Raw genomic sequence first — 25,166 nt, 5'->3', positions numbered from 1 at the left:
TGGCCATGACAGCCATCCAAGATCCACATAGAAGCCAATGCCAAGTTGTTAGTCCCAGTCCCTGTCTTCCATCCATCTATCCATCTTCAACCGCTTATCCGTAGTCGGGTCGTGGGGCAATAGCTCCACCAGAGTGTTCCAGACTTCCCTCTCCAGAGCATTAGTGACTTCCTCCTGGGGGATCCCGATGTCTCCTCCCAGTGGGACCTGGGACTCTTGATTGGCCCACCGAACGTGCTTGGCAAGCTTCCGCTATGCTTCTGCTATGCTTCGCAAGGAATCTCGGGAAAGCTTTCCTTCATGTTGCCTCCTCTCGAGAGACACACGCCCCAGAGCCGAAGGAGGCGTCTACCCTTTTATGTCTATAGTACTCGTTGTCAGCTCCACGTGCATCACATTTTTCTTCACTATGACCATAGCCTGTGTACTTTCTGTTTCATTGCACAAGCTGCCTGCACTTTTATTGGAGATGCGGCACAACGGAAGCAAAGCTCTGCCAATCCTTTAAAGCCAATAGATTGGGCTGGCCAATCAGAGATTTATATTAATTGGCTAATTAAGTGGTAAAGCTTCACCAATCCTTAAAGCAGGCAGGTCGGGTAAAAAAGATAGATTAGTTACAGATAATATAATAGTTGGTTAACTGGACATCTTTATGCTTTTCAAACAGACAGTTTTTCATGAATAGTGAGAGAACACTGCTTGCCGTTTGTCAGACCAGTTAGGACAGGACTGGGAGATTGCACATCACACCTCAATGTCAATTTGTCAAAATGTCAAGCGCCATCGTTCAATTGTACTGCTGGGTCTTTCCTGTGCATGGATGGACATATGAATCCCAGTAATAAGCCCAAGGTGTATGGAGACGTCTGTGACAGTTGGTTAGAACTATAATTTAAATAAAGCCTCACATACTTTATTCATGTTATCAAGCTGTCACGTTGTTTGTTTTCATTATAGTGCAAGGGAAAACTGCAGGTATTGTTTGGAAATAACATTCTCATTACATTTCCTAACTAGACACATTGTCACAAATCATGGAGAAAAATATTAATGTCTTGATAAATTAGAGGAGAAAAACAAACTATTCAGTGTTTTATACCAACAACCATATGCTGTATCCTTTACCTAATCCGCCATCCGTTTTTTTAAGCTATTTGGATGTCACTGACAGGTTCCTGTGACTTAAATGTTTGATGAATCTGCTTGAGCCAGTGAGCTAATCATTCAGCCACTTGCTGTGTTAATCTAATGCTGCTTCTCTCCATTCTCTTAAAAGCACAGAGAATATGGAAATGATGTTGCTCAGTATTTTGTGAAGCAGTTTCACAAGACTGCACTTTATCTATCAGTCAAATCCAGAGGGTCTCAGTAGAGCCATAATAGTTAAATTAAACAAAAAGAATGTGTTTCATGGATGGCCTGGCAAAGTGTCCTCTGAGGGCTGTACCAGCATCTTGAAAAGAACATCCCTTTCCAGGCATTTGTATACTCTGCATCTGTCCTCAGATGTCCTGTGTGTGTGTGTGTGTGTGTGTGTGTGTGTGTGTGTGTGTGTGTGTGTGTGTGTGTGTGTGTGAGTGAGTGAGTGAGTGAGTGAGTGAGTGAGTGAGTGAGTGAGTGAGTGAGTGAGTGAGTGAGTGAGAGAGTGAGAGAGTGAGTGAGTGAGTGAGTGTGTGTGTACAATGTGCGTGCGAGTGAGTGAGTGAGTGAGAGAGTGAGAGAGTGAGTGAGTGAGTGAGTGTGTGTGTACAATGTGTGTGTGTGTGTGTGTGTGTGTGTGTGTGTGTGTGTGTGTGTGTGTGTGTGTGTGTGTGTGTGTGTGTGTGTGTGTGTGTGTGTGTGTGTGTGTGTGTGTGTGTGTGTGTGTGTGTGTGTGTGTGTGTGTGTGTGTGTGTGTGTGTGTGTGTGTGTGTGCGTGCGTGCGTGCGTGCGTGTGTGTGTGTGTGTGTGTGTGTGTGTGTCTTTGTGTGTGTCTTTGTGTGTGTGTGTGTGTGTGTCTTTGTGTGGGCTTCTTGAATGTTCCAAGTATAGTATCCCAGTTCCATTTAACAAAGTATCAGTCCCTGGCTGATGAACAGAGAGCATTCAGCCAATTGACATCCAGTAAACAATATAATTGTCTACATGATCACAGAGGAAGTCAATAAACCAACAATGCTCTGATGCCACTGACCCACAGTAACACAACACTGAAGCAGACATGCCCGTAGACGTGGTTCTGTAACGTAACACTGCGTCAGGCACCACCATATCTTAAAGAGGTCATTGTGCCTTCTACACCTGCTAGAACACCGACGTTGTGCTCCCCGTGTGTAGGTTTACCTGTGGTTCATATAGAATATCTTAAGAGTAAAGGCACGATCGAGTGACAGAACCTTAACTAACCTAACTATCAGGCTCCTCAACTGTGGAAACCTCTCCCAGTTTTGGTCGCATGCAGTGATCTTGAGAAAACTTGTTGTGATTTGGCACTATAAATTAAATTTAAATGAAAACTGAAACAGTGAAGCGGTCATGATTATAGAAATGGTCCTGTTACACAACACTGAATTGGACATGCTCATAGAGATGGTTCTCATTATCCCCAATGGCAGGTGCAAGGAGTGCACTGGCCTTAACACAACACTGGAGCGGAAAGTAGAGATGGTTCTGTAACGCAACACAGTGAAGAGACACAACACTAAAGCAGTCATGCTTGTATAGACATGGTTCTGTAAAACAACACGAGGTGGACATGCTAGTGGACATGGTTCTGTAAAACAACACTGAGGTGGACATGCTAGTGGACATGGTTCTGTAAAACAACACTGCATGAAGTGGACATGCTAGTGGACATGGTTCTGTAAAACAACACTGAGGTGGACATGCTAGTGGACATGGTTCTGTAAAACAACACTGCATGAAGTGGACATGTTAGTGGACATGGTTCTGTAAAACAACACTGCATGAAGTGGACATGCTAGTGGACATGGTTCTGTAAAACAACACTGCATGAAGTGGACATGCTAGTGGACATGGTTCTGTAAAACAACACTGCATGAAGTGGACATGCTAGTGGACATGGTTCTGTAAAACAACACTGCATGAAGTGGACATGCTAGTGGACATGGTTCTGTAAAACAACACTGCATGAAGTGGACATGCTAGTGGACATGGTTCTGTAAAACAACACTGCATGAAGTGGACATGCTAGTGGACATGGTTCTGTAAAACAACACTGCATGAAGTGGACATGCTAGTGGACATGGTTCTGTAAAACAACACTGCATGAAGTGGACATGCTAGTGGACATGGTTCTGTAAAACAACACTGCATGAAGTGGACATGCTAGTGGACATGGTTCTGTAAAACAACACTGCATGAAGTGGACATGCTAGTGGACATGGTTCTGTAAAACAACACTGCATGAAGTGGACATGCTAGTGGACATGGTTCTGTAAAACAACACTGCATGAAGTGGACATGCTAGTGGACATGGTTCTGTAAAACAACACTGCATGAACTAAAGTGGACATGGTTCTGTAAAACAACACTGAGGTAGACGGGGACTGCACAAAGGTCTGACCTCCCGTTAGAATTAGCAATCTACGTGGCCCGTTAAGACTGAGGTTAGGGTTAGCGACCTACGTGGCCGGTTAAGACTGAGGTTAGGGTTAGCGACCCTCGTGGCCGGTTAAGACTGATGCATGGTGGCCGGTTAAGAGTTAAGACTGAGGTTATGGTTAAGGACATCAGTGGTTTGTACCTTACAAATGTATGTTTGGGTTTGGGATAGTGTTAGTAATCGGTCGGACTAACGGGAGGTCGGAACAATGACATGTTACCCGTTCTGTGCTGAACTAAAGCTACCTCGCATCCTCTTATTGAATACCGTACAATATAGGAAAAATAAGGAAACGGGATGCAGAAGTGATGACGTTGCTTTATTTGTTGACAAGCAGTATCATCATTGGTTTTACTTATAAGGCTATTTCATGTGAGTTTACAGTTTGTGCAGTGTTTACTGTTTATTTATGTGCCAGCTCATGTAATGCTATACGGATCAAAGAACATTAATTAGCCCAACATTTCCCTGTGAAGTTGACAGTTGCAGGATCATTATGGTTGGGTGCCCTAGATAATATATTCATCAATCTGCGTCTATTTAACTTTGCCTCTCCCTAATGGTAAATCATTTAAGGTCGCCAGCTGGAGCATTTTCAGTGGGATCAAAACCATCTTCTAACTTTCTAAACTTTCTCTCTTTCTTTCTTTCTCTTTCTTTCTTTCTTTCTTTCTTAGAGAGAGAGAGAGAGTTTGAAGAGACTGCTGTCAATTCATCATTTATTCATGAGAAGTGAACAGGCGAGTTTAGTAAAGCAGAATTTTGACTGCCAAAACTTTCCAAACTTACAAAACATAAAGTATACACTCCTTCTATTACCATGGTGACAAAAAAAGGAGCAGCATTAATAAAAAATGATGTTCTGAGTTCAGTTACACTGTTTAGGCTATGAACTCCACTGTATAGATCAGTGCAAAATTGCTGACCATAGCAGGAACACCTCTCCATTTCACGTTTCATATTCTCTTCTTTGGACATCAAGGCGTGGTAGTACTGTAGAGGTAAAACATCCGCCGCCACCACAGAGGCGTGGACTCACTCACATCTCTGCAATGATGTTCCCGCTTGGATGAACACAGTCGGTGGTGTCTGTGGGCGGGAAGCCGGCAGGCAATCGTGTTCTTGTCACTAACAACTCCTACTGGTTTGGCTGTCTGTTTAGTTTAGTTTTCGTTTTATTTATTTAGGAACCCCATTAGCTGTCACAAATGGTCACAGCTGCTCTTGGGGTCCACACACAGGACATGTACAAACAAAGAAAAATATGTTGCAAAAGTAACAGAACGATGAAGAAGACGAAGAAGAAGAAGAAACAATGGTGCAAAGCGACTGTTAACTATTGCCCTTCTGGGCACAGGTCTCCACCAGGAGGATAGGAGTGTGTGTGTGATGTTTGGCAAAATGTTTAGGAGCAATATAAACGTGTGTGTGTGACGCGGCTTGGCCAGTTATAGAGCCACCATGAGGCTGAGTTGAAAATGCTCATGTGGCATTTCTTCCTCAACCTAGTGGGAATGTGCGTGCACAATTTCACGGAAATCACACGACGTGTTCATGATTTGCAGCATTTTGTTTGAAACTGAGCACTCCTGCGAACTTTGGAAGCCAATCTTAGCCAATCAGGATGGAGTCTGAAAAATCTGAAAGACCTGTTTCGTTGAATGGCTCTAGAGAGACTGTGTACCAATTTGCGTGATGTTTTGACAAAATCTTGTTTTGCACAAAGCGGCCTCCTGGTGGCGCTATAACAGGCCGTTCTGGAAATTTTGGGGCAGAGGTTCATCGCTGGCATCCAGGGAGTGTGTGTGCAAAATCTGGCATCGATTGGGTTAACGGTGCCGGAGATTATCTGTTCACGGACGGACGGACGGACGGACGGACACACACACACACACACACACACACACGGACGGACGGAGTGCAAAACATACTCTCTCTCTCCCCATGCCTTCTCGGCCTGGTGGAGACAATGAATAAACACAAAGAACATTTGTATTGCGTTTTTGTGAATGAATGAATTATGGTGAGATTAACTTTATAAACACCATACGGTTTTTCAATCTCACCTGCACAATCTGTTTTTATTATGTTGTTGCTGTTTCCCAGATATTTGGTAAAGGTAACAATTATGTACACTGATACTGAGCATCACATTTTAGTCTACATCATGCCTCTGTACTGCAGCCTGTATGTGCTCAAAGCACTTCCCCTTCACCACACTAAGGAAATTAGTTGGAGATAGAGAGGGGGGAGGGGTTGAGAGAGAGAGGGGGGGGGTTGAGAGAGAGAGAGAGAGAGAGAGAGAGAGAGAGAGAGAGAGAGAGAGAGGCAGAGGGAGAGGGAGAGAGAGAGAGAGCGAAAGGGAGAGGGACAGGGAGATAGAGAGACAGAGATAAAGGGAGAGGGACAGGGAGATAGAGAGAGAGATTACAGTTTATTCAGGTGACAGCTCCAGTTGACTAATTTGTTTCAGGTGCAGGCTGCTACAGAGGGAACCATGAACGCATCAGCATCTGTAGGGAACTATACTAAAGGAACAAGCAAAAGTGAACAGGTAGGGTAATTATATTTTTTTGAGTTTTCCTCTTCTCATTTATAATTTCTGATAATGTTTTGTTTTGTTTTAGTCAGAATATCTTTAGGATATTAATATTAATAGGCTCCTTAGTCCTATCTGAATGGAATTTGAAAAAGCTGCATTACACATGTTTACCATCACTCCAGAGATACAGTGATTTGAGGTTTGGACAAAATCAGTTGGGAATAGTACAAAAAGTGTTTTGAAGTAAATGCAAATTGGTGGACATGAACAAATATATTAATGAATGCACATATATACAGAGTAACTAAGAGACTAGAGTGTCTCTATACTTTCATTAGGTTACAGATTTGTTAATATGATGGTGATCTGGGGAAGAAATGATAAAGGGTCTGAATGAATTAAATGACCTCCTTCGTCTCCAGGCAGTGGTTACTGTAACTGTATTCACTTAGATTTAATTCTGCAAGTGGGTTTAATTCACATATTTGTGATTGCTCTCCCTCTTATGCAACCGGCATGTTACAACATTGTGGTTGCAATGTCTGTGACAATAGTTCCCTACTGCTGTAGCTACATGAAACAATAATTATGCACGCCGCAATGGCACCATTAGGGGAGAGGCCTCAGCTGGCTATTTTTTTATTAAATGTCAGGCATTGACACACAGACAAACACAGCAGGCCTACACAGTTTGCAGTACACCAAAAAAAGAGCGTGATTGTTTTTTGCTTGGGGCCGTCGGGTCCCCTCGAGCCTTGGGTGTGTTTGAGTACATATACCTTCAATATGTTATTACACAGACTGTATGAGCCATTTGTCTCCTTATTGTTTCAATGCTGTCACTGAAGGGCTTGGCCAATGTCAAGGTTGGCCAGCGTATTTAATCAGGTCCCAATCAGCTGACAGAGGCAAACAGTTTTTAGACTGTGTTCGGAGGTCTCGCTGTCTATATTCTTTTGATTGTTATGTTTATATGCTGAAGTATAGGACTTTGGACAGAAAATAAACGTCATAACTTTAATCCACGACTGTCGGCATCCAGGTGTTTGACAAGCAGAGGTCAAGATGCTTTGACACAATGACTGAAAACTATCCCAAATGCAGGAGTCTGGCTGAATGTAAATAAGTCATGACATCCAAACCCATTAGGGAATTGCTAGAATTATATTTGCTCTCCATCCAGGAATCGTTTCAAAGTTTGATGAGGCAGGTGATGGGTGCACTTTCATGCGTCACAAACTTAAGGGTGATCTGTTGGCAGAGGCATCTTTGGTCAGATGTAAAGCAACCATTCATTTAATGATCACACACACACACACACACACACACACACACACACACACACACACACACAGAGCGAGAGATCTAAACATAAATGTAATGTAGAGACAGAAAAGTGAAAGTCCTGCTGAGACAAGCGTCTCATGTTTCACGTTAGAGGCAGCGGTGGCCGAACGGTTTGCGGAGCGGTCTTGATATCGGAAGGTGGCTAGTTCGTATCCCCGGAGCGGCACGTTAAAATTACCACAGCTGAAGTGCCCTTGGACAAGGCATTGAACCTCTACCATGAAATGTTCTATGAGCAGGGCCTGGCTGTAAACAAGTTCTTGAGCTTAGTCCAGTTACCCTGGGTAAACATAGTACCTTTCCTTTCTTTCCTTTCACGTCAACAATAAAACAGGATATGATAGTAAACAGCAGTGCATGTGCAGAACACTATACAGGTGCAGAGCAAGCTTCATTACTTCATGTCAATTCCAAACTAAGAGGAAACATGCACAAAGCTGAAAAATAATAATAATATGTGATATGTGATGACCAATATATTGTAACTTTTATTTTGAGAACATTTTATTACAAGATTTCTTTTTAACCCAGTGTGGACAGTTCAAAGGCACAGACATCTGTTGTTCCTGTGAAATATTTACACATCCACGTCGAATATACCCAAGCCACAAAATACATAAATCATGGAACACAATATTTGTCCTATAGCAAATGATGGTCAAACACTGCTGGCTGAATATGTTGAAGTACAATGGAACTACATTTGGGGAGTCTCTCTCTCTGTTCATAGTGATGAATGAACCCTCTCTCTTTGTCATATAACAAAGCATGCAGAGACAAAAAGGCTTTGACGATGAGTAATTGTTTTGGAGCTCAAACATGTAAGCCCTTGCGTAGTGCAGAATACTACAATACATGAGCTATACAGACCACTTTGTCCCCTTTACAAACAAACCACATACAAGCACACAAAGTCTTAAATGTGCTGCCAAGGTAATGCATGAAGCTGAAACTACAGAGGGCAAAGTGTGATATAGGAGCTGTAGTAGAGCGGCTGCATTCTCGTTACTGCACCTCTGATGGGAGCACAGATGGGATCCTCCATCTCTAACCGTTGAAGCACACCATTTGACATCTGTGAGTCTCTTATAGATACCATAGCTCGTGCACAACAGCTGCACAGATGTGTGAAAATAGCACACCGAGTTGTGCCCACTCATACAAAACAACAGTGAGAAGGTTCCAATGTTGTTTGTGCTGTGCAACGTGATATGGGCTGGATTGTGAATGCCCAAAAAGTTTAATCTCACTGGCTCATTGTGTGCTGTCCTTCCCCTTCACTCTTTTTTGTCAATACATTTGATAATAAATGGTGGTAGGTTGCACAGAGATTATCACACTTTTTGGTTAATTTTGTAGATGAATCTAGGACGATATAGTCTGTCAGTGTAGTGTGTCAGTGTGTCCCTGCATGCAGCCTTTCCTCTAACAGCGTATGTAAATTATCCTTGTGCTAAAGCCACAGCATTGGCCTGTTAGGAAATCCTAACACCCATGTAGTGTCAGACAGACTGCCATATATTACACTCCATGTGATTAGTGTTTATTATGAAAATTATGAAAACTCATGTAAACAAGTTGTTACCACAACCGTGGCTAAGAACAGATGGCCATGCTGCATGTAATTGAGCATCACTAATCCATCAGTGGCACATATATCCTTTGAACAAGACACCCTAGTTGGACAGCATGGAGTGTTGCACCTGAGCATTTCCAAACTCTGAACTGTCATAACAGAAAAGTAGTGCACATTGCTCATACAGTATACCTCCATCACAATTTGCAGTTTTAAAACAACCAATCCTCCAGTGTGATTCAACAAATAACCCCAAAGATCAGATCTCGAGGGGCTCTCCAGACACGTTCACAAGAGTCAGGATTTCAAAATTCATATGGAGTTGGCTGTCCGTCTGAATTTCCCATCTCGTAGTCAAGATGCGGGGTGTGCATTCTATTTCTATTTGCTATGTAAATTGTAAGAACCTGCATGTGGCACGGTTGGGTCCAATTCTAATTACTGTATGGATGTCAGACGATTGGCAAACAGGAGCTGTGTGCATGGAACTGCAGGTGAAAGGCAATACGACAGGATGTTGTTGCACAATCAGACAGAGATAGAGTGGCAAGCACTCTGAGACATGTCCCAGAAAGCCAATGCTGGCTCTGTGTGTGGTGTGGTGTGCATGCGTGCGTGTGTGCATGCATGCATGCGTGAGAAAGACTGTGATTCAGTTTTTTGTATACTGTATGTCAGGGGGGGTATAGGCCACCTTTGGCACCGGTGCCAACATATAGGCACCAAGGAGGGTGATCACTGGCACACGGCATAAGTGTGAACTTAAGAGTATTTTGGGGTTAAAATACTAAAACTATATAAAAGAAAAGTCAAAAAAATGAATGAAAACATAATATTTTCTACCAATGCATTTCAGTAGAAGAGAGCTGCCGTCCGCGATGTTCACATTTCCATGTTTAAGCAAGTATAGGGCAGGAGGACGTGGAGGGGTAGAAGTGAATATGCAGCACTGCTCATCTTTACTCAGCCACCTTCAGCAGCACACGCACGCACACGCACGCACACACATGCACACACGCACACACACAATCACACAAGCTGTGGAGGAACCTTTGAAGTTTGTTGATGCATTGCTTCCCTCCTACCTTCACCATGAGGCCTCAACACTCCAGATTCCTGGAGCGCACTGCGAAAGGCTTGCTTCCAACTCCACAGTACTCATTGTTCAGAATAGAGATTAATTTATGATTGTGAGTATGCGTTATTGATAATCAGATGAAGGGGAAACAAGGTGCGGAGAGAGTATCTTGCCATATCATGTCATATACTGTATAGACTGAGGAATAGAAAAATGAACTATAATACCTGACTAGGCACAATCATTATGCTAAAATTAACTACAGTATAAGTAAGAGTCCATATACACTGACCACAATATGTATATTTGGTATCTCTTGAAGATACCAAATATACATATTGTAAGATGAAACACTCTTAAGAGCTCTTAGGTTACCTCATGGATTGAAACAAGAGCTGAGAATGCGGAAACAGAATTTGTGGCACACGTGTGAGCCTATACTATCTCACAGGAAACTTGTTATTGACAACGGGAACTTGAGAGCGCTGATAATATTGCTTAAAGCGCAAATAACATGCATTGTAAAACTGCTTTTAATATTTAATATCATATTGTCTATGTCCCTCAAAGTTATTAATAATGGTTTGAGCCTCAATCACCACTCAGATATAACCAGTCCTTGTCATTTCTTTCTGGACTTTGAAAGCAGTTTTAGCTGCAGTACCACAATGTCCTGAGGTGGTGGGGGTGCCGATATGCAGATTATTTAATATTTGAGTCATTAGAATACTGATGCTAGATAAAACCAGGCTTGTTTCCATTCCATGCCAGCTTGGAAAACATAAAGTCTGCTCTGAAGAACGCTCTGCCGAAACACATCAGCGTTCGCAAAAAAACATGAGAAATTGCATCTGAGCCAGTCTTGCATCTTTTATTTTGGAGGGCCACTTTTTCCATTTAGTTGGTTTATGAGTTAAGTTATTTTCAAAGCTGCCTCACCCACTTCCTCAACCAAGGGCAGTTTCCAGAGGAAGCACAGCACCTGTTTTTATTTCTTTATCAATATTGCTTAATGTCTTGGTGAGAAATTTTATACTGTAGCTCGCTATAAAAGTGATCATTCAGTAATCAAAAGCGCAAAGGGAATCATGTGAAATCTCTTTAGGGTAAACAGCATTGTTCTTTTTAAAGTGTGGACCCCTTGATTGATCCATTGTCAAAACAGCAGGAGGATGTGAAAAATTATTAAATGTTACTTTTATTAGCAGTGAAGTGGGAACAATTTGTAATATGCTTTATTTATTTACATCCAGAACATGCAGGCATAGAAAAATCCCTCCCCCTGTATCACGAAAACATAGCCATTGTGGGTCTTGTCAGGTATCATACTTGACAAGGGTTGATTATATTTCTTCTCTGCAAATAAATTGCGTGGGAGCTCAAGATCAGTGTGCAGACTGCCTTCCCTTTTCACTGTATATCTTTTGTTCAGCATCTGCAGAATGTTTTGAGATGTACGATTGTTCGTGCTTCCCTTTGGATTCTATTTATGATTCATCTCATTACATTATAATACTTTCTCTTGCCTAAAACATAAATTCCACTGCTTAGAGCCTGTCACCAAAGAGCAACATATAACATGCAATTCACCTAGACTAGAGCTAAGACCCGGCCTATTCCACTTTCCAGCCATTCATTCAAATGTAAATATCATGGATTTTACACAAATACTGGTTCATTTTTGGAACCAGACGTTCAAAATCTCTTCCAAATCCGTCAACAAGGCCTGCCATATGCACTGGAAAAGTATGTGCGTGGCATTTCTTTTTTTATTCAATGTTTTATCATATAGGATAACTATAGAGGGTATGCGCGTGACATCATCGTACCTGGAAGTTATGCGGGAATGCCCACTGAGTGGCAAAAAACTACTTTCTGGCCTTGACAGCCCATTCATCCAAACAGAAAAGTCCTGTCTGATACAATGTTAAACTCACCAACATTGCAGCTGTACGAAAAGCTTGAATTATCCTCTTTCTATCTGCAAAGTTTTTGTTTCATAAAAATCCACCATAGAAACTTTATGAGTGTCAGAGTTTGGAAGTGCTTGTTTTCAATAACACAACATTTTGCTGCCTCCTGCATTATGTGACATTTAGAAACGGGTGGTACGTAGGACGGTTGAGTGATTTCCAACGAGCGCTTCCAAACTCCAACACTCCATGCTGCTCAATGTTTTGCCACTCAGTCTAGATGAGGGGGGCGTGTCCTGATGGGAAAAGCATGCATGTGCTGTGCATACTCTCTATTGGTGGAGACGTTTGTCTAACCCATGTTATGCTTAGCTGTGATTGGACCATAGCAGTTTGGGGAGGGGCTTAGCTATAGGTCAATCGTTCCCCAGTGACGAATTGAAACCTCTATGGCTGTTCGCCTCCACAGTAGACAGTGCTCCTCCTGCAAGCTTGTCTGACCTAGTGGCTGCTGTCCAAGGTGCTGATCCTACTGCTGCATGGTCAGTGGGGCAGACAGAGTTAAGTAAAAAAAAAAGGCAACTGAACTGGCTGATTAAATGTGCTCGTTTTCTAAGTTGTGAAATAGAAACATTTCAGTATTTGTTGTATACTCTGCAGCAGCAGTGGATGTAAATTAATTAGCCTACATGTTTAACTGTCTGGTGGGTAGAAAATAATGACTTATTTTTCATCATACTTCAAGTGTGAAACATTTGTTGCCACAGATTAAACAAAACTCTGAAGTTGCCAAAGGCTTCACAAGATAAGGATGTTATCGAGGGACACAAAGTTAGTTTTGCCTTGTCATTTAATGTTTATTATCCATCTTTTGAGCGTGGCGCGCGCGCGCGCGTGTGTGTGTGTGTGTGTGTGTGTGTGTGTGTGTGTGTGTGTGTGTGTGTGTGTGTGTGTGTGACCTCATTAGTGTTACAGCCCTATTGGTAATTGTCAGAGCAGGTCTGTGTATCTTTGGGCATAGACTATTGTTTTCCATATTTCCTCTCATCAATTATTCAAAGCCCTATATAACATATATATTCATATAACATGAAGAGCAGTGTCGCATTAAGCCTGTGATAAAAGTGTGATTACAGGCTATACAAACGTAAAGTCCTTAAACACCCACAGGGGGTTGATATAGCCTGGCTACTATAGACGGACCCTGTGGCTGCATCTTGTGATCTTGAACTTGAGCAGCAAACGAGTGGTGTGTGTTGGCTAGCTAATTCCCCCCTCATATACGACTGTGGGAAAAAGTGTGGCTATATATAGCTATAATGTGACATTTCTTCCCCGATCAGCGCCTATATCTAAGTGCCTCTAATTGCTATCCCACTCTGGAATTATGTCTTTGCCTCATAAATTGACTGTGAGATGAGATACTGAGAAATAGCCTATATATATAGCCATCAGAAAAACATAAGTTTTGCTTATTGTCAGAAGTCAGAATCACGCTAGACTATATACAGTTGATATATAGGCAAAAAGTATAGGCTATAGCCGCCCTAGGATGGCAGCCTCATAGACTATACTGCAGAAATGCACAACTTATAGCGGCAGCACGTAGGCCTATAGGCCTAGGTGTCTTTTCTTTTCTGAAGAACAAAAAAACCAGCGTGCAGCAAAGGTAGGGAAAAAACCGTCCTCTGGGAACTCTGGATTAAAAACACACAGCAACTCGTTTAGCCAAAAGTGAGCAACCGGATCCAGCAGAACCTCGATCAAAACACAAGCCTTTCCTTATATATTGTAACCTTAGAGTATATATTGTAACAGGTCCCTCCTCTCCTCGGACATACGGCAGGCGTTTCCTGACTTTTGACCAATGAGATAGCTCTTTCCGGTTGGAGAGAGAGGCGGGACCTACTCTAGCAGAGAGGACAAAAGAACCTGATCCTGTTTCAACTGGAGTCCTACTTTTTTGACTATAAACGGATATAATTTACATAGTTTAAAACTTAACAACACTTAAATGTAAACTGTGAACAGACTCTTATGAACATGGTTAATCATAACTAAAAGTATATGAAACGGAAACAGACTTATAGTTAGGCGGTTTAACGGAACTATAAAATAGAACTGAACATTCTATTTTAAGAAGTGACTTATTTAACCCAATGGAGCGGAGACTATAATCTTATAGTCTCATAGTACCTTTTAAATCAGTACACATTGTACTCACTTTTACTAGTTTCATAGCGTTCCTCATTATTGTTGAAAGTGTTGAAAGTCATTCTTTAAGTTTTAACTGTGGAATAGTTTACTGAGAGTTAAGTCAGTTAGTCAGTGACCAAGAGTGACCAACCGGTCCCCTGGAAGATTCTAGCTTCTTCACCCCAGGAGGGCAAGCTTCAAACAGTTAGAAGTTGAACAATAGCTTCGGATTCAGGTGTGAAGTGTAAACATTCCTCTGAGTCTACAGAGGAACCCATGTATCTCAAAGTAGTTTGATGAGACATTCTAATGCCTTATTGATAATAGTACTTTTGGTTCATGGAATTATACGACACGGCTACCACTGCACTCGCCTGATTTTAGTATACTGTGTTCCTTATAATGAGGATATGAGCAAACTCGTCGTGATTCATTCATAGGTTAATTTTAGGTAAACGCCGCTTCAAAAACTGGAGGCGAAAAGCAACCTTCTCCATGCTGTCGAAATCACAGATCGCTCATCGATCGTCTGATGGGTAAACTTTTGATCATGCAGTTGCATTAACATCCCTGGGATTCCGAGCACACAGGCACAATAGGAACAATACTGCATGTCCTTTAATAGTCGATCTCTGGATGAAACGCTTTGATTTAGGTCTTGCTATAAGATATCACTGACGCCAAAGGCATTTTCAACTTCAAGTTCAACTTACACGCGGGCTCTTACCTGGGAAGAGTGTTGCGTGCGAATGTGTAGGCGGGGAGAGAGAGAGAGAGAGAGAGAGAGAGAGAGAGAGAGTGAGTGATGTGTATTTTCTATACCAACTCCAAGTGACTCATGTGTCTTGAGAGAGAGAGAGAGAGAGAGAGAGAGAGAGAGAGTCGTATTAGAAATACAACTAACGAGAGAGAGAGAGAGAGAGAGAGAGAGAGAGAGAGAGAGAGAGAGAGAGAGAGAGTTTAAAAAAGAGAGGGAGGTATAGGGAGAAAGAGATACGCAGAGACATGAGACAGACACAGAAAGGGATTAAAGTTTGTCAGGACCGGAGACAGCTCCAGTGACTAATTTGGTGTTTCGCTTGGCTGGGAACCATGAACTCATCAGCAGGTGCAGGAGGAGAATACCGCAGAGGCACGAGCAAAAGTGAACAGGTACAGCAACAGCATGCTTTCATTCCCCCTGCACCTCTTTAATTCCTCCGTTAATAATTTCTGATCTAACGTTTTGTTTCAGTCGAAATATCTTCAGGATAGTGTTGCTGCCTAATTAGCAGATTAGCCTATTTTTCTGATTGTTAGGGAGGTGCTAAAGATTTCCATCTCAGTGTTGAGTGCCTCTACTGAAAACAAAGACGAATAGACTCGTGTTACACATGTTTTTCGTGTTGATGTTGCTTTCATTGGGTGTGTTTCAGCTCCATTTAACCTTGGATGTTTTTCGGACATGTCCCAGCCCAGGGAGCACTAGCCTAATTTAGGTTTATGGTGCATACCAAATGTCCTTTGGAGTAGTAAAAGTCGGAGATAAATTTGAAATCAAGGCCTAGTTGTAGGCTGGCTAGGTGAGAGGCATAAAGTGTAGGTGTCCTTCAGAAGATGTCACTTCAGTGTCTTCACTAATAGGCTACTATACAACTTCCTTCCTTGTGCTGTTCCACCTGTGCTATCATGTTTCTGGGGAAATAAATGTAGCTTAATAGTTTGCATCTAAACTAAACACGACATGTCAAAGCGAGGAATGTTTATATACCGTCAGTGTTTTAAAAAGTGTGATACTTTGAGCCCTGCCTACACCGTCTCTGAGCCTAACAGGTGTGCATAAGACTTTGTTGCCTAACTTTGTATTTTTGAAAACTGAACAGGCAAACTGAAGAATTCAGAGCTTTTGTGTCAGACTTTATATAGCCTTCTGACAGCAATTTGATGTGGTATAACCAGTGAACTGAGCACTTTTTTACTGGGGAGAACTGGGCACTATTTTTGGAAGAACTGGGTCAATTCTCTGCCTGTTTTACATTTTAGAACGCATTTCTAATCACTCACTACCACTACAACATTTATATTTAGATTGCAGATCAATTTTGTCCTCATGGGTCCTAAATAACAAGATACTGCAACAGACAGACAAAGTTATGCTGTTTTCACATGGGCAGATGCAAAGATACAAAGATTCACAGCATATTTGTCGCTTTGTATCTGAAGTTGAAGTCAGTTCAACTTATTTGTAGCTTTGCATCTTTATCTTTTGTAGCAGCTACAAACATCGGATTTGCTTTGTAGCTTCAAGTCGCTGCATGGCTTCAGTTCTATTGAAAATGAATGTCTTTGTATCTGTGCGAATGTAGCATTATGGTATACGTTCACACGTGCAGATGCAAAAGAAACAAAGATGCAAAGCTACACAGCGTATTTGTAGCTTTGTATCTGATGTTGAAACAAGCTCAAGGTTTTTTGTAGCTTTTGCAGCAGCTACAGATGCATCTTCATGTGTGTGTGTGTGTGTGTGTGTGTGTGTGTGTGTGTGTGTGTGTGTGTGTGTGTGTGTGTGTGTGTGTGTGTGTGTGTGTGTGTGTGTGTGTTGTGTGTGTGTGTTGTGTGTGTGCGAGAGAGAGAGAGAGAGAGAGAGAGAGAGAGAGAGAGAGACTATAGTGATTCTGTTATTTTGGAACATTTGATTTATACTCTTGGTTTTATGTGTTGAGTTTGCCCTCTGCTGGAAGGATAAAGCCATAGAGATTGTTTAAGCAAGATCTGATTCCATGCTGGCAATTTCTCGACAGACAGACTCTTTTTGAAATAAAAAAAATCCTTAAACTGGGTCATTGGAATAGGAAATACAAACAGCACATTTGCACACAGATTTCTGCTGACATTGGTCCCAAAGCCCCAGATGATAGTCAAACTTTCCTGAAACTTTCCTGACACCAGCTGTCCTCTTGGACCGGGTCCATATGCTGCTTATTAAATTCTGGTATAATCTGCGAGCAATTTGCATAGAAAATAAATCATTAAGTCAGGCTGTGGATACCCAAGTCACCCGGGCTCATCAGAGGATAGATAGTGTAATTTGAATTAAATGCAGATTTCTCTTCAACAAGGCCCATTATAACTGAGAGGCTCTTGTCTGAGAAAACTTTTCTAACTCTCCCCTTTCTTCCACATGCTTTCTCACCTTTCTTCACTTGCTGTCGTTTGAATTAAATCACATATAGGCAATGACACATTGCACCATCTTTTCATATCATGGCCCATTTTATATTCAGTTGCACCACTCAGTTCACACGGTGTGATTTTTTCTATATAATGTCAGAAATAAAATACGATAATCTGCACCGCTTAAGCAATGATCTGCATAAATTCAGCATGCAATTGTGGAAAATCTAAAATACTTCGCTCTTCTACCATTTTAACATGGTTTTATTTGAATAAAGTATGCAGCTTCAGGGAAGGCAGGCCAATCCCATCCCTGCTGTCAAAATCCTGAGATTGTAAAAATGGACCCTTACGAGTCCCATTAACAGTATGAGGATTTTACTGTGTATTTGTCTCATCTTACCCCTGGGTGACTCAGAGTTACAGTAAAGTAACACTTCACCGTGGAGTCCTCTTATCTGAAAGTATGCAGACTACTGTAGCCTATACCGTAGCTGTAATTCTGCTCAGTCCTGCTGACTCGTCAGTATTTATTATCTTAATACCCCCCCCCCCCCCCCCCCCCCCCTGAGTCTCTCTCTGCTGAACTGCCATTCCTTATTTATAATCGCCAAATGAATGTTGGATTCATCGCATTTTCTGGTAATTTACATCAATTTAGGGGGTTATTAGGCATCATTTAAGTATGGTTTAGAGTACAGTTCCCTCTAGATTAACCATTAGATTTTATCTCTATCTTCCGCAGCCAACAGTGGGATAGTATATCTCACACTCAGTGAATACTGTCTCATATATTGTGTTGGCTCTGCGGCATGGCGTTTGTTGATGTCAACTTGTCACTTAAGAGGCTGACATCTTCCTCCGGTTGTCTACATTACCACCATTTGCATAATTGCATTTCCAGAGTGTTATCTGAAGGTGCTGTCTGTTACTTGACGATAAGAGTGAATCTATATTTCACCAACTGTAAAACATTCAAGATGCTCAGAGTTTCTGGAGTCCATATTTTAAGGGTTGCAAATGTCAAATGTTCAGTTTTGGCAAAACTTACATTTGGGCTTTAATTTATTGAATACTATACATCTAGGATATTATACCCTTATGATTACAGTCTTAAGCCATTATTGGTCAGTGTGTTTCAAAGTGGATCTCAAGGATTTATGGATACAGTGAGCTGAATGTTAAGGCTCCCCTGGGTATAGTACAGTGCAAAAACAGTATAGTGCAAAAAAAGTTATTTGTATTTATGTATGGATGAACTCCGCTCAAAAGTATTGTGTATTCATCTATTCTAGTGGGCCTTCTGTGTTCACCGGTTGTATTCTGAAACACCTGCTTAAAATGGCATTATACAACCCACTATTAGCTCATAGTACAAATTAGTTGAATTGCATTAAACTGTGCAGAATGATCTCACGCACTGACGCACAACATAACACACACACACACACACACACACACACACACACACACACACACACACACACACACACACACACACACACACACACACACACACACACACACACACACACACACACACACTTATTAAAAGTGTGCACATTTTGATGCCATCTGCTTCATGCAATGACCAACATATTAAATGTGATAATATACAGTAGCGGTAACAACAACACATTATTCATCGTAATGAAATTGGAGACAGAGAAACAAGGGATATCCAACCGTGAGAGACGACACCATTCAGTTCAGACTGTACTCATTTGTCACCTCTAACTGCTGTGCTGCTAAAGGTTCGAGACTCCCGGGAATGTTTGCTGTAGCTGGGAACCATGTTTATGAAAGCTGTCCAGGTTTCTGCTTCTATGCACCCTTGGGCACCTAAAAGACCTCCCAACCTCTTCATCTTGGCTCTAATCTCTCCTTTGCTGTCCCCCACAGAACAGGACACATCTATCTATGTGTCACATGTGAAAGATGACCCAATAGTGCGCTGTCAGTATCCCGCTAGTTTGTAAGTTACCGAGACCTATGATCTGCACCAACCAATATAATTGGGCTCATTCCTATTCACAACATTAAACCACTGCAAGTTTGCCAAGCTCAAGGCCGAGAGCTGCTCTGAGAAGCATACCAAGTACATCAGGAGGAAACCCTACTTTATCCAGAGAGGCGTGCAGGAGGTGCATGGTGCCTCTGAGCTGATTCAGGGGCAGGACCTGTGATATAGCTGAAGGTCATGGTCATGGCTGGGGCAAGCTCAGTGTTATCACGGTTATGGTCCCTTACGGGTCTTTTGTTACTGGATGATTTTACTGTGCACAAAGTCATAAGGGTATGAGACACGGATGAAAGCCTGTGGCTCAAATGTCTGTCACTCCTCCTCTGTATTGAATGAATGAATATTTATTTCGGTGATTTACGATAACATGGTTAAATACTTCAGTTTAGTTTACGTAAACAGAGGTGACACCGAAAATATGTACTGTAGGCTGAAGCAGAGGCTTATTGCCTACCCTGTGTTTGGTTAAATATGACATACAGAAGTAATCATAATCATAATTTTGAGCATGCAACTCAACTCAGCAGCATATCAATTGAGCCACAAGGATGTGTCAGATAAGTTTACATTATATGCTCAATTTATGCAGGCATTAAAATGCAAAACGTTACTGTAAGAAGTTACTAGCAGATGGAAACTCAAATGGGGATGAATTCTCTTCTGTAATCTACAAGCTATGACTGTTTAGCAGGAAATATTTAATGATTTGCTTACAATTTATTCATGCGTTCATTCATTCAACAACCTTAATTAGGGAGATTGTCAGCTCCCTTTAAATGTTTTCCTTTGCCTAATTGGCAATAAATTAGCACACTACAATTCAATAATAAACTCTGTTCTCCCAGTGGTTCCTTACTGCTCTCAAGTCTACTTCACTCTGGTGTCTTTATCATATGAAATAGTAACATGAATACTCATTTGGATGCCCAATAAGAATGGGTGATGGGATTAAAATGCTAATTCCCTTACATTTTGATATGACATGATAATTTTGTTTCTGGCGGAGATCTCAACTCGGGGCAATCTGCACCATCAGCAGAAACTGAGGAAATTGTCACAGGCTGAGCCTTATAATTATGTAAAGAAGCTCAATCCACGCAGTTAATACTCTGTCAGCAATGACAGATATATGTGCGGCATTGACCTTTTACACTAATTGCACTTACAGTGACTTACAATGAGCCTGCGATGTTCATAATCACAGACATATGTCATAGCTGTAAATGTGGCTAAAATGGGGGGATGACCAATCAGGAGCATGTTTTAAGTGCCCCATGGGAAATGTCATGTATAGGGAGTCAGCTCTTACCATCGCTGCCATCACATCACCTATACACAGTAACTCAAAATATCTTTATTCAACCCTGTGGCAATTCCCATTCCTTCTCTCCCAGAAGGAAGTTATCTCTTGTGGGGTGCATGCAAAATACAGCTTGAACTTTATCTCTCCTCTATATTCAATGCCTATAGTATACCTTAAACCGAATTAAACTTCGTTGTACGATGGTGTCGCAGAAATAAAATTGCCGATTTACAAGCGCACTAGGCGTCGCATCACAACACATTGTGAAGATATTTCTAGCAGCTATTTCTGCTGTGTGAAACCGGCCTATGACGTACCGAGTGAGATCTTTGAGAATTATCTACTATAGAGCACCGAAGTCTGACGTCACTTTCAGTAGAGGGCGTCTGTCCCCAGGTTCATGTATTTGTTTAGTTGCATTGAAATCCCCATTGAGGCGATTTGAGATCGCCTCATATAACAACTGTGTTTGAAAAATGAACATGTCACCCCGGCCGCTTCACTCATATGGATATGAAGAATCAACTGACTGAGAGAAAACGCTAATGTTACTGCTACTGAATTAGTTAGATTTTCGCTAGAATCAGACTGTATCATATATGAGTGACTGACTGTTGCAAACGATACAGAGACACCTCCCTGACAATAACGCCGAGACAGCTTGTTTATTTTTGGACCACAACGCTTATAGTAGACGATATTAAGATCACCCCATGTTATTCTCCATAGAGAAATTACTTCCGTGAACCAGGGGAATGGTCGGGATGAGCGAGTTACGTCAGGACTTCGGTGCTCTAGCACCGAAGTCCTGACGTAACTCGCTCATTCTAGCGAAAATCGAACTAATTCAGTAGCAGTAACATTAGCGTTTTCTCTCAGTCAGTTGATTCTTCATATCCATATGAGTGAAGCGGCCGGGGTGACATGTTCATTTTTCAAACACTGTTGTTATATGAGGCGATCTCAAATCGCCTCAATGGGGATTTCAATGCAACTAAACAAATACATGAACCTGGGGACAGACGCCCTCTACTGAAAGTGACGTCAGACTTCGGTGCTCTATAATGACATGTCCAATGTGGGTTAATGTAATTGAAATACTTTTGGACTGATTAGCATGATTTATGTGGAGGAAGAGATATATCCCTGTTCCTAGTGACTATTCCGCATCGTTTGATGTTGTAAACCTATTGCTAAGTAATGTGTCATAATAACTTCCATAACTCTTCTTTATTGTCCTCCTTTTGTTGTCCTGATATATCAGTGGTGTATGTATCATCCAGTCTCTAACAATTTGTGTTAAAGTAGTCCCACGAGAAAACTCCCATTTTATAGGTCCTATGAGTCACGTTGGAAATGAAATTCATACAATTTTATTAGTATTTATGAGGCACTGTGGAACCACAAACCAGTTACTACCTCAGTGTACTACAAAATGAAACTCCTGTTCATAAAATAGGAATGTGGGCCTGGCCTCCCTCTTGAATATGCATTGTTCTGCTGGATATTTGGCAAGGTTATAGTTTTAAAATGGCCAATGCTGTGTTAGATTAGACAGCATGCAGAGACCAGTCGTAGTAAGTCGTAAGCTGCTGTTCCAAGATATGATCCTGCCTTAGTAATGTTCACATGTCGAGGGTTCACACATGGGATCAGCATCTCGATCCAACTAGTGTGTGTCCAATCAGTGTTAGAGGGCAGCATTATGCCAGCCATGATTCAGTTCCATCTTGACTGGAAAATTAATTGTGGGTAGCCTTGTGATTGTGATTCACTTCTCCCGGAGTTGGCATGCACTCTTCGTACAGTAATTAATGAGTTGTGAATGCTTCGTTATACTCGCTCATTATCCAAAGGTATTTCCCTTCTTGGCTCTGCCCTTTGTCATAATCAAACTGAATTGATTAGGTCACTAGGAAGTGGAGAGAAGTGGAAAAGGGTTTTTTAATTAGTCCTAATCTTACTAAACCCATTTCATTGCAAACCCCCCCACCCCCTCCTTTTCGATTCAATATACGCAAGGAACAAATGCTACATAAATAAAGCACTAGCCTGGCTTGTGACATGAGGAGATGGATGTGGAGGCTATATTTTATGATGCAGGAGACAAGATGCATAAATATCACCTGTACTTAATCACAACCTAACTGGGAAGATCAAATCGATGCAGTTCTTTAATACACAATTACACACACAACAACTGACACAGCTATGGATTACAGCTGCATGCATGCACTTTCACATACTATGCCACACCTGGTGTATGCGCACAAACTGAGTGTGTGCTGGTGTGTAAACGTATATATATACAAAAGGTAAACTCATAAATTAAAGTGTGTGTATTTGTGTACGTGCATGTGCTTGCGTGTGTGCGCCAAGCTTGAGCTTGTGTGTTTGCAGTTATGTACAAGGTAAACACATAAATTAAAGTGTGTGTGTGTGTGTGTGTGTGTGTGTGTGTGTGTGTGTGTGTTCATGCATCACATCCCATGCAGTCTCATAAATTTACTCACTCTACAGTATATTGAACCCTACACATTTCCTGTGAAAGGTCCTTGCAGAGTGGGGGACTGGAGTGATGCTCAGAGAGTTTGAGTGTCCGTGAGAGAGAGCGAGGGGGTGAGTCAGAGTGTCAGGGATCTAGAGAAGGAGGGAGGGAGCATGGGAGGAGAGAGATAAGTAGTGTTTGGAGCAGCCGGTGCAGAGGAGTTGCACGTACCCCCGCCACCCACCCACCCCCCCTCGGAGGCGATGCTGCCGTCTGTGTGATTGATTCAACCCAATGAGGAGAGGGACATTCTGGCCCGGCCACTTCAGACCCCTGGGCTGCACTCTCCCCTCCTGAAGGCGGCGTCCCCCCCCCCCCTCAGATAGGCTACCTCCAGCAGCACCCCAACTTCACGGCGCACAAGGTGTGAGCGCAGAGCAGTGGCGTGGCGTGTCTGAGAGAAAGCGGGGGAAGAAGCCAGTGGTACTTTTCAACATGTCTGTCTCTATCGTAGCCACCCAGCTGAAGATAGACACCAGCACTCCTTCCAGAAGGGTAAAGGGGCCTTTTTAGCATGCATGGCATGGTGCGGGCAGGGGAATGTCTGTGTTTATGGTTGAGTCTCTCACTGCTGACAGACACAAATGACCGCTGGCTCTCTCTGAGAGCAACAGGACAGCCATTGGAGCAGAGGGGGACAGGTATGACTTTCCTTCTGACAGTCTTGATGGACGTATGGCTGTTTAATTTTCTTTTAAGTGCTGTATTGCAATGGATAGTTAAGATGTAGTAGATGTTGGTTAACTGCCTCTTTGTCATTATTTGTCAGACCAACTGGATGTGGTCACCATGAGGAAAAGTTACGTGCACAGAGTTACAGTATGTGATGTGCGTGAGGTATTCAGATTCAGAGAATGTTGCGGTTTGGGTGACAGATTTCAGATTTGTAATAATTGTTTTTACATTTCAGAGCTAGGAAATCCCATGTATGCCACCATCGAGGTGATCTCATTCATTCAGTGGCGGCTAGCTCTGAGATTGTCTAATGATATCTCAACTCTGGCTCTGAAGTGGTCATAATGTAATTTTGTCATGGAGGGTTGTGGTCTTGTGGAAATTGTTGAAGACAAATCATTTCTGCCATGCTCTGGCCATTAATGCTACTATCAATGCAGAGAGGATATAGGTTGACCTGTCTGTATGCGTGGTGGTGGCATTATTACAAAATACGCCTTTGCGCAAACCAGTGGCTCTAACAGAAGAACAAATGATGGAAAGCTAACGGATGGTGCTAATGGGACAATTCTCAGTGTTAATATAAGGTCTCGTTTTACCAGATTAAGGTAGATGCAATAATGCAGAGGCATACGGAGGTGTAAATGATAATGGACTTCAGTGTGAAACAGTGTTGTTTTTGGCAGCAATTATTTTGTTTCAGTCCTAGTTTCTTGAATAGTTTTCATTTAGTTTAATCACATTTTAGTCACCTGGAATGTTTTAGTGTTAGTCTAGTTTTAGTCAACTAAATCTACAGTTTATTTAGTCGACTAAAATGTATTTTGGCGGGCTTTGACGACTGTAATGACTGTTTTTGTGAGCTTGTAGATCGGCTATTTTCAACATGCAACCAAGTGTAAAATGACTACCGTAGTTTTTATCTGTTGATGTAATTGTTAGTATATTTAGTCTTATAGTTTTAGTCATCATAGCTTAGTTTTCATTTAGTTTCCATGTAGTTTTTGTCAGTGATAAAAGGTAGTCGACAAACATTTTTCGTCTTAGTTTACGTTGACAAAAATCTCCCAGGGCTCCTGAACCCTAGTAGTAACAACAAATGACTCAAAACCAAATACAGGAGAGTGTAAGGGACAGGGCAGTTTGTGCTGTACAATGTGCAGGCTATTACCACACATTTGTGCTAATGCACCCATATAAACACA

The 25,166-nt window shown here is 41.9% G+C and overlaps 1 protein-coding gene across 3 annotated transcripts in view; it reads left to right on the top strand.

Moving 5' to 3' along the window:
* The first annotated feature begins 6,062 nt into the window (after positions 1-6,062).
* The window catches only part of LOC310870102 (A-type potassium channel modulatory protein DPP6-like), an 89,976-nt gene continuing 70,872 nt past the window's right edge, over positions 6,063-25,166 (top strand). Inside the window, exon 1 of one of the 3 annotated variants that reach the window (XM_083781152.1) lies at positions 6,063-6,161. In XM_083781152.1, the coding sequence (XP_083637278.1) occupies positions 6,105-6,161 (57 nt within the window). In that variant the 5' untranslated portion in view covers positions 6,063-6,104. Of the gene's footprint in view, positions 6,162-15,215; positions 15,412-23,696; positions 23,782-25,166 lie in introns of those variants that run through there. The other 2 variants (XM_083781150.1, XM_083781151.1) reach the window with 2 other exon arrangements.

This window comes from Protomyctophum parallelum (assembly GCF_964188405.1).
Source record: "Protomyctophum parallelum genome assembly, chromosome: 14".
Classification (NCBI taxonomy): Eukaryota; Metazoa; Chordata; class Actinopteri; order Myctophiformes; family Myctophidae; genus Protomyctophum; species Protomyctophum parallelum.
The sequence above is the reverse complement of the archived record's forward strand: the minus strand, read 5'-3'. Positions and strand labels throughout refer to the sequence as shown.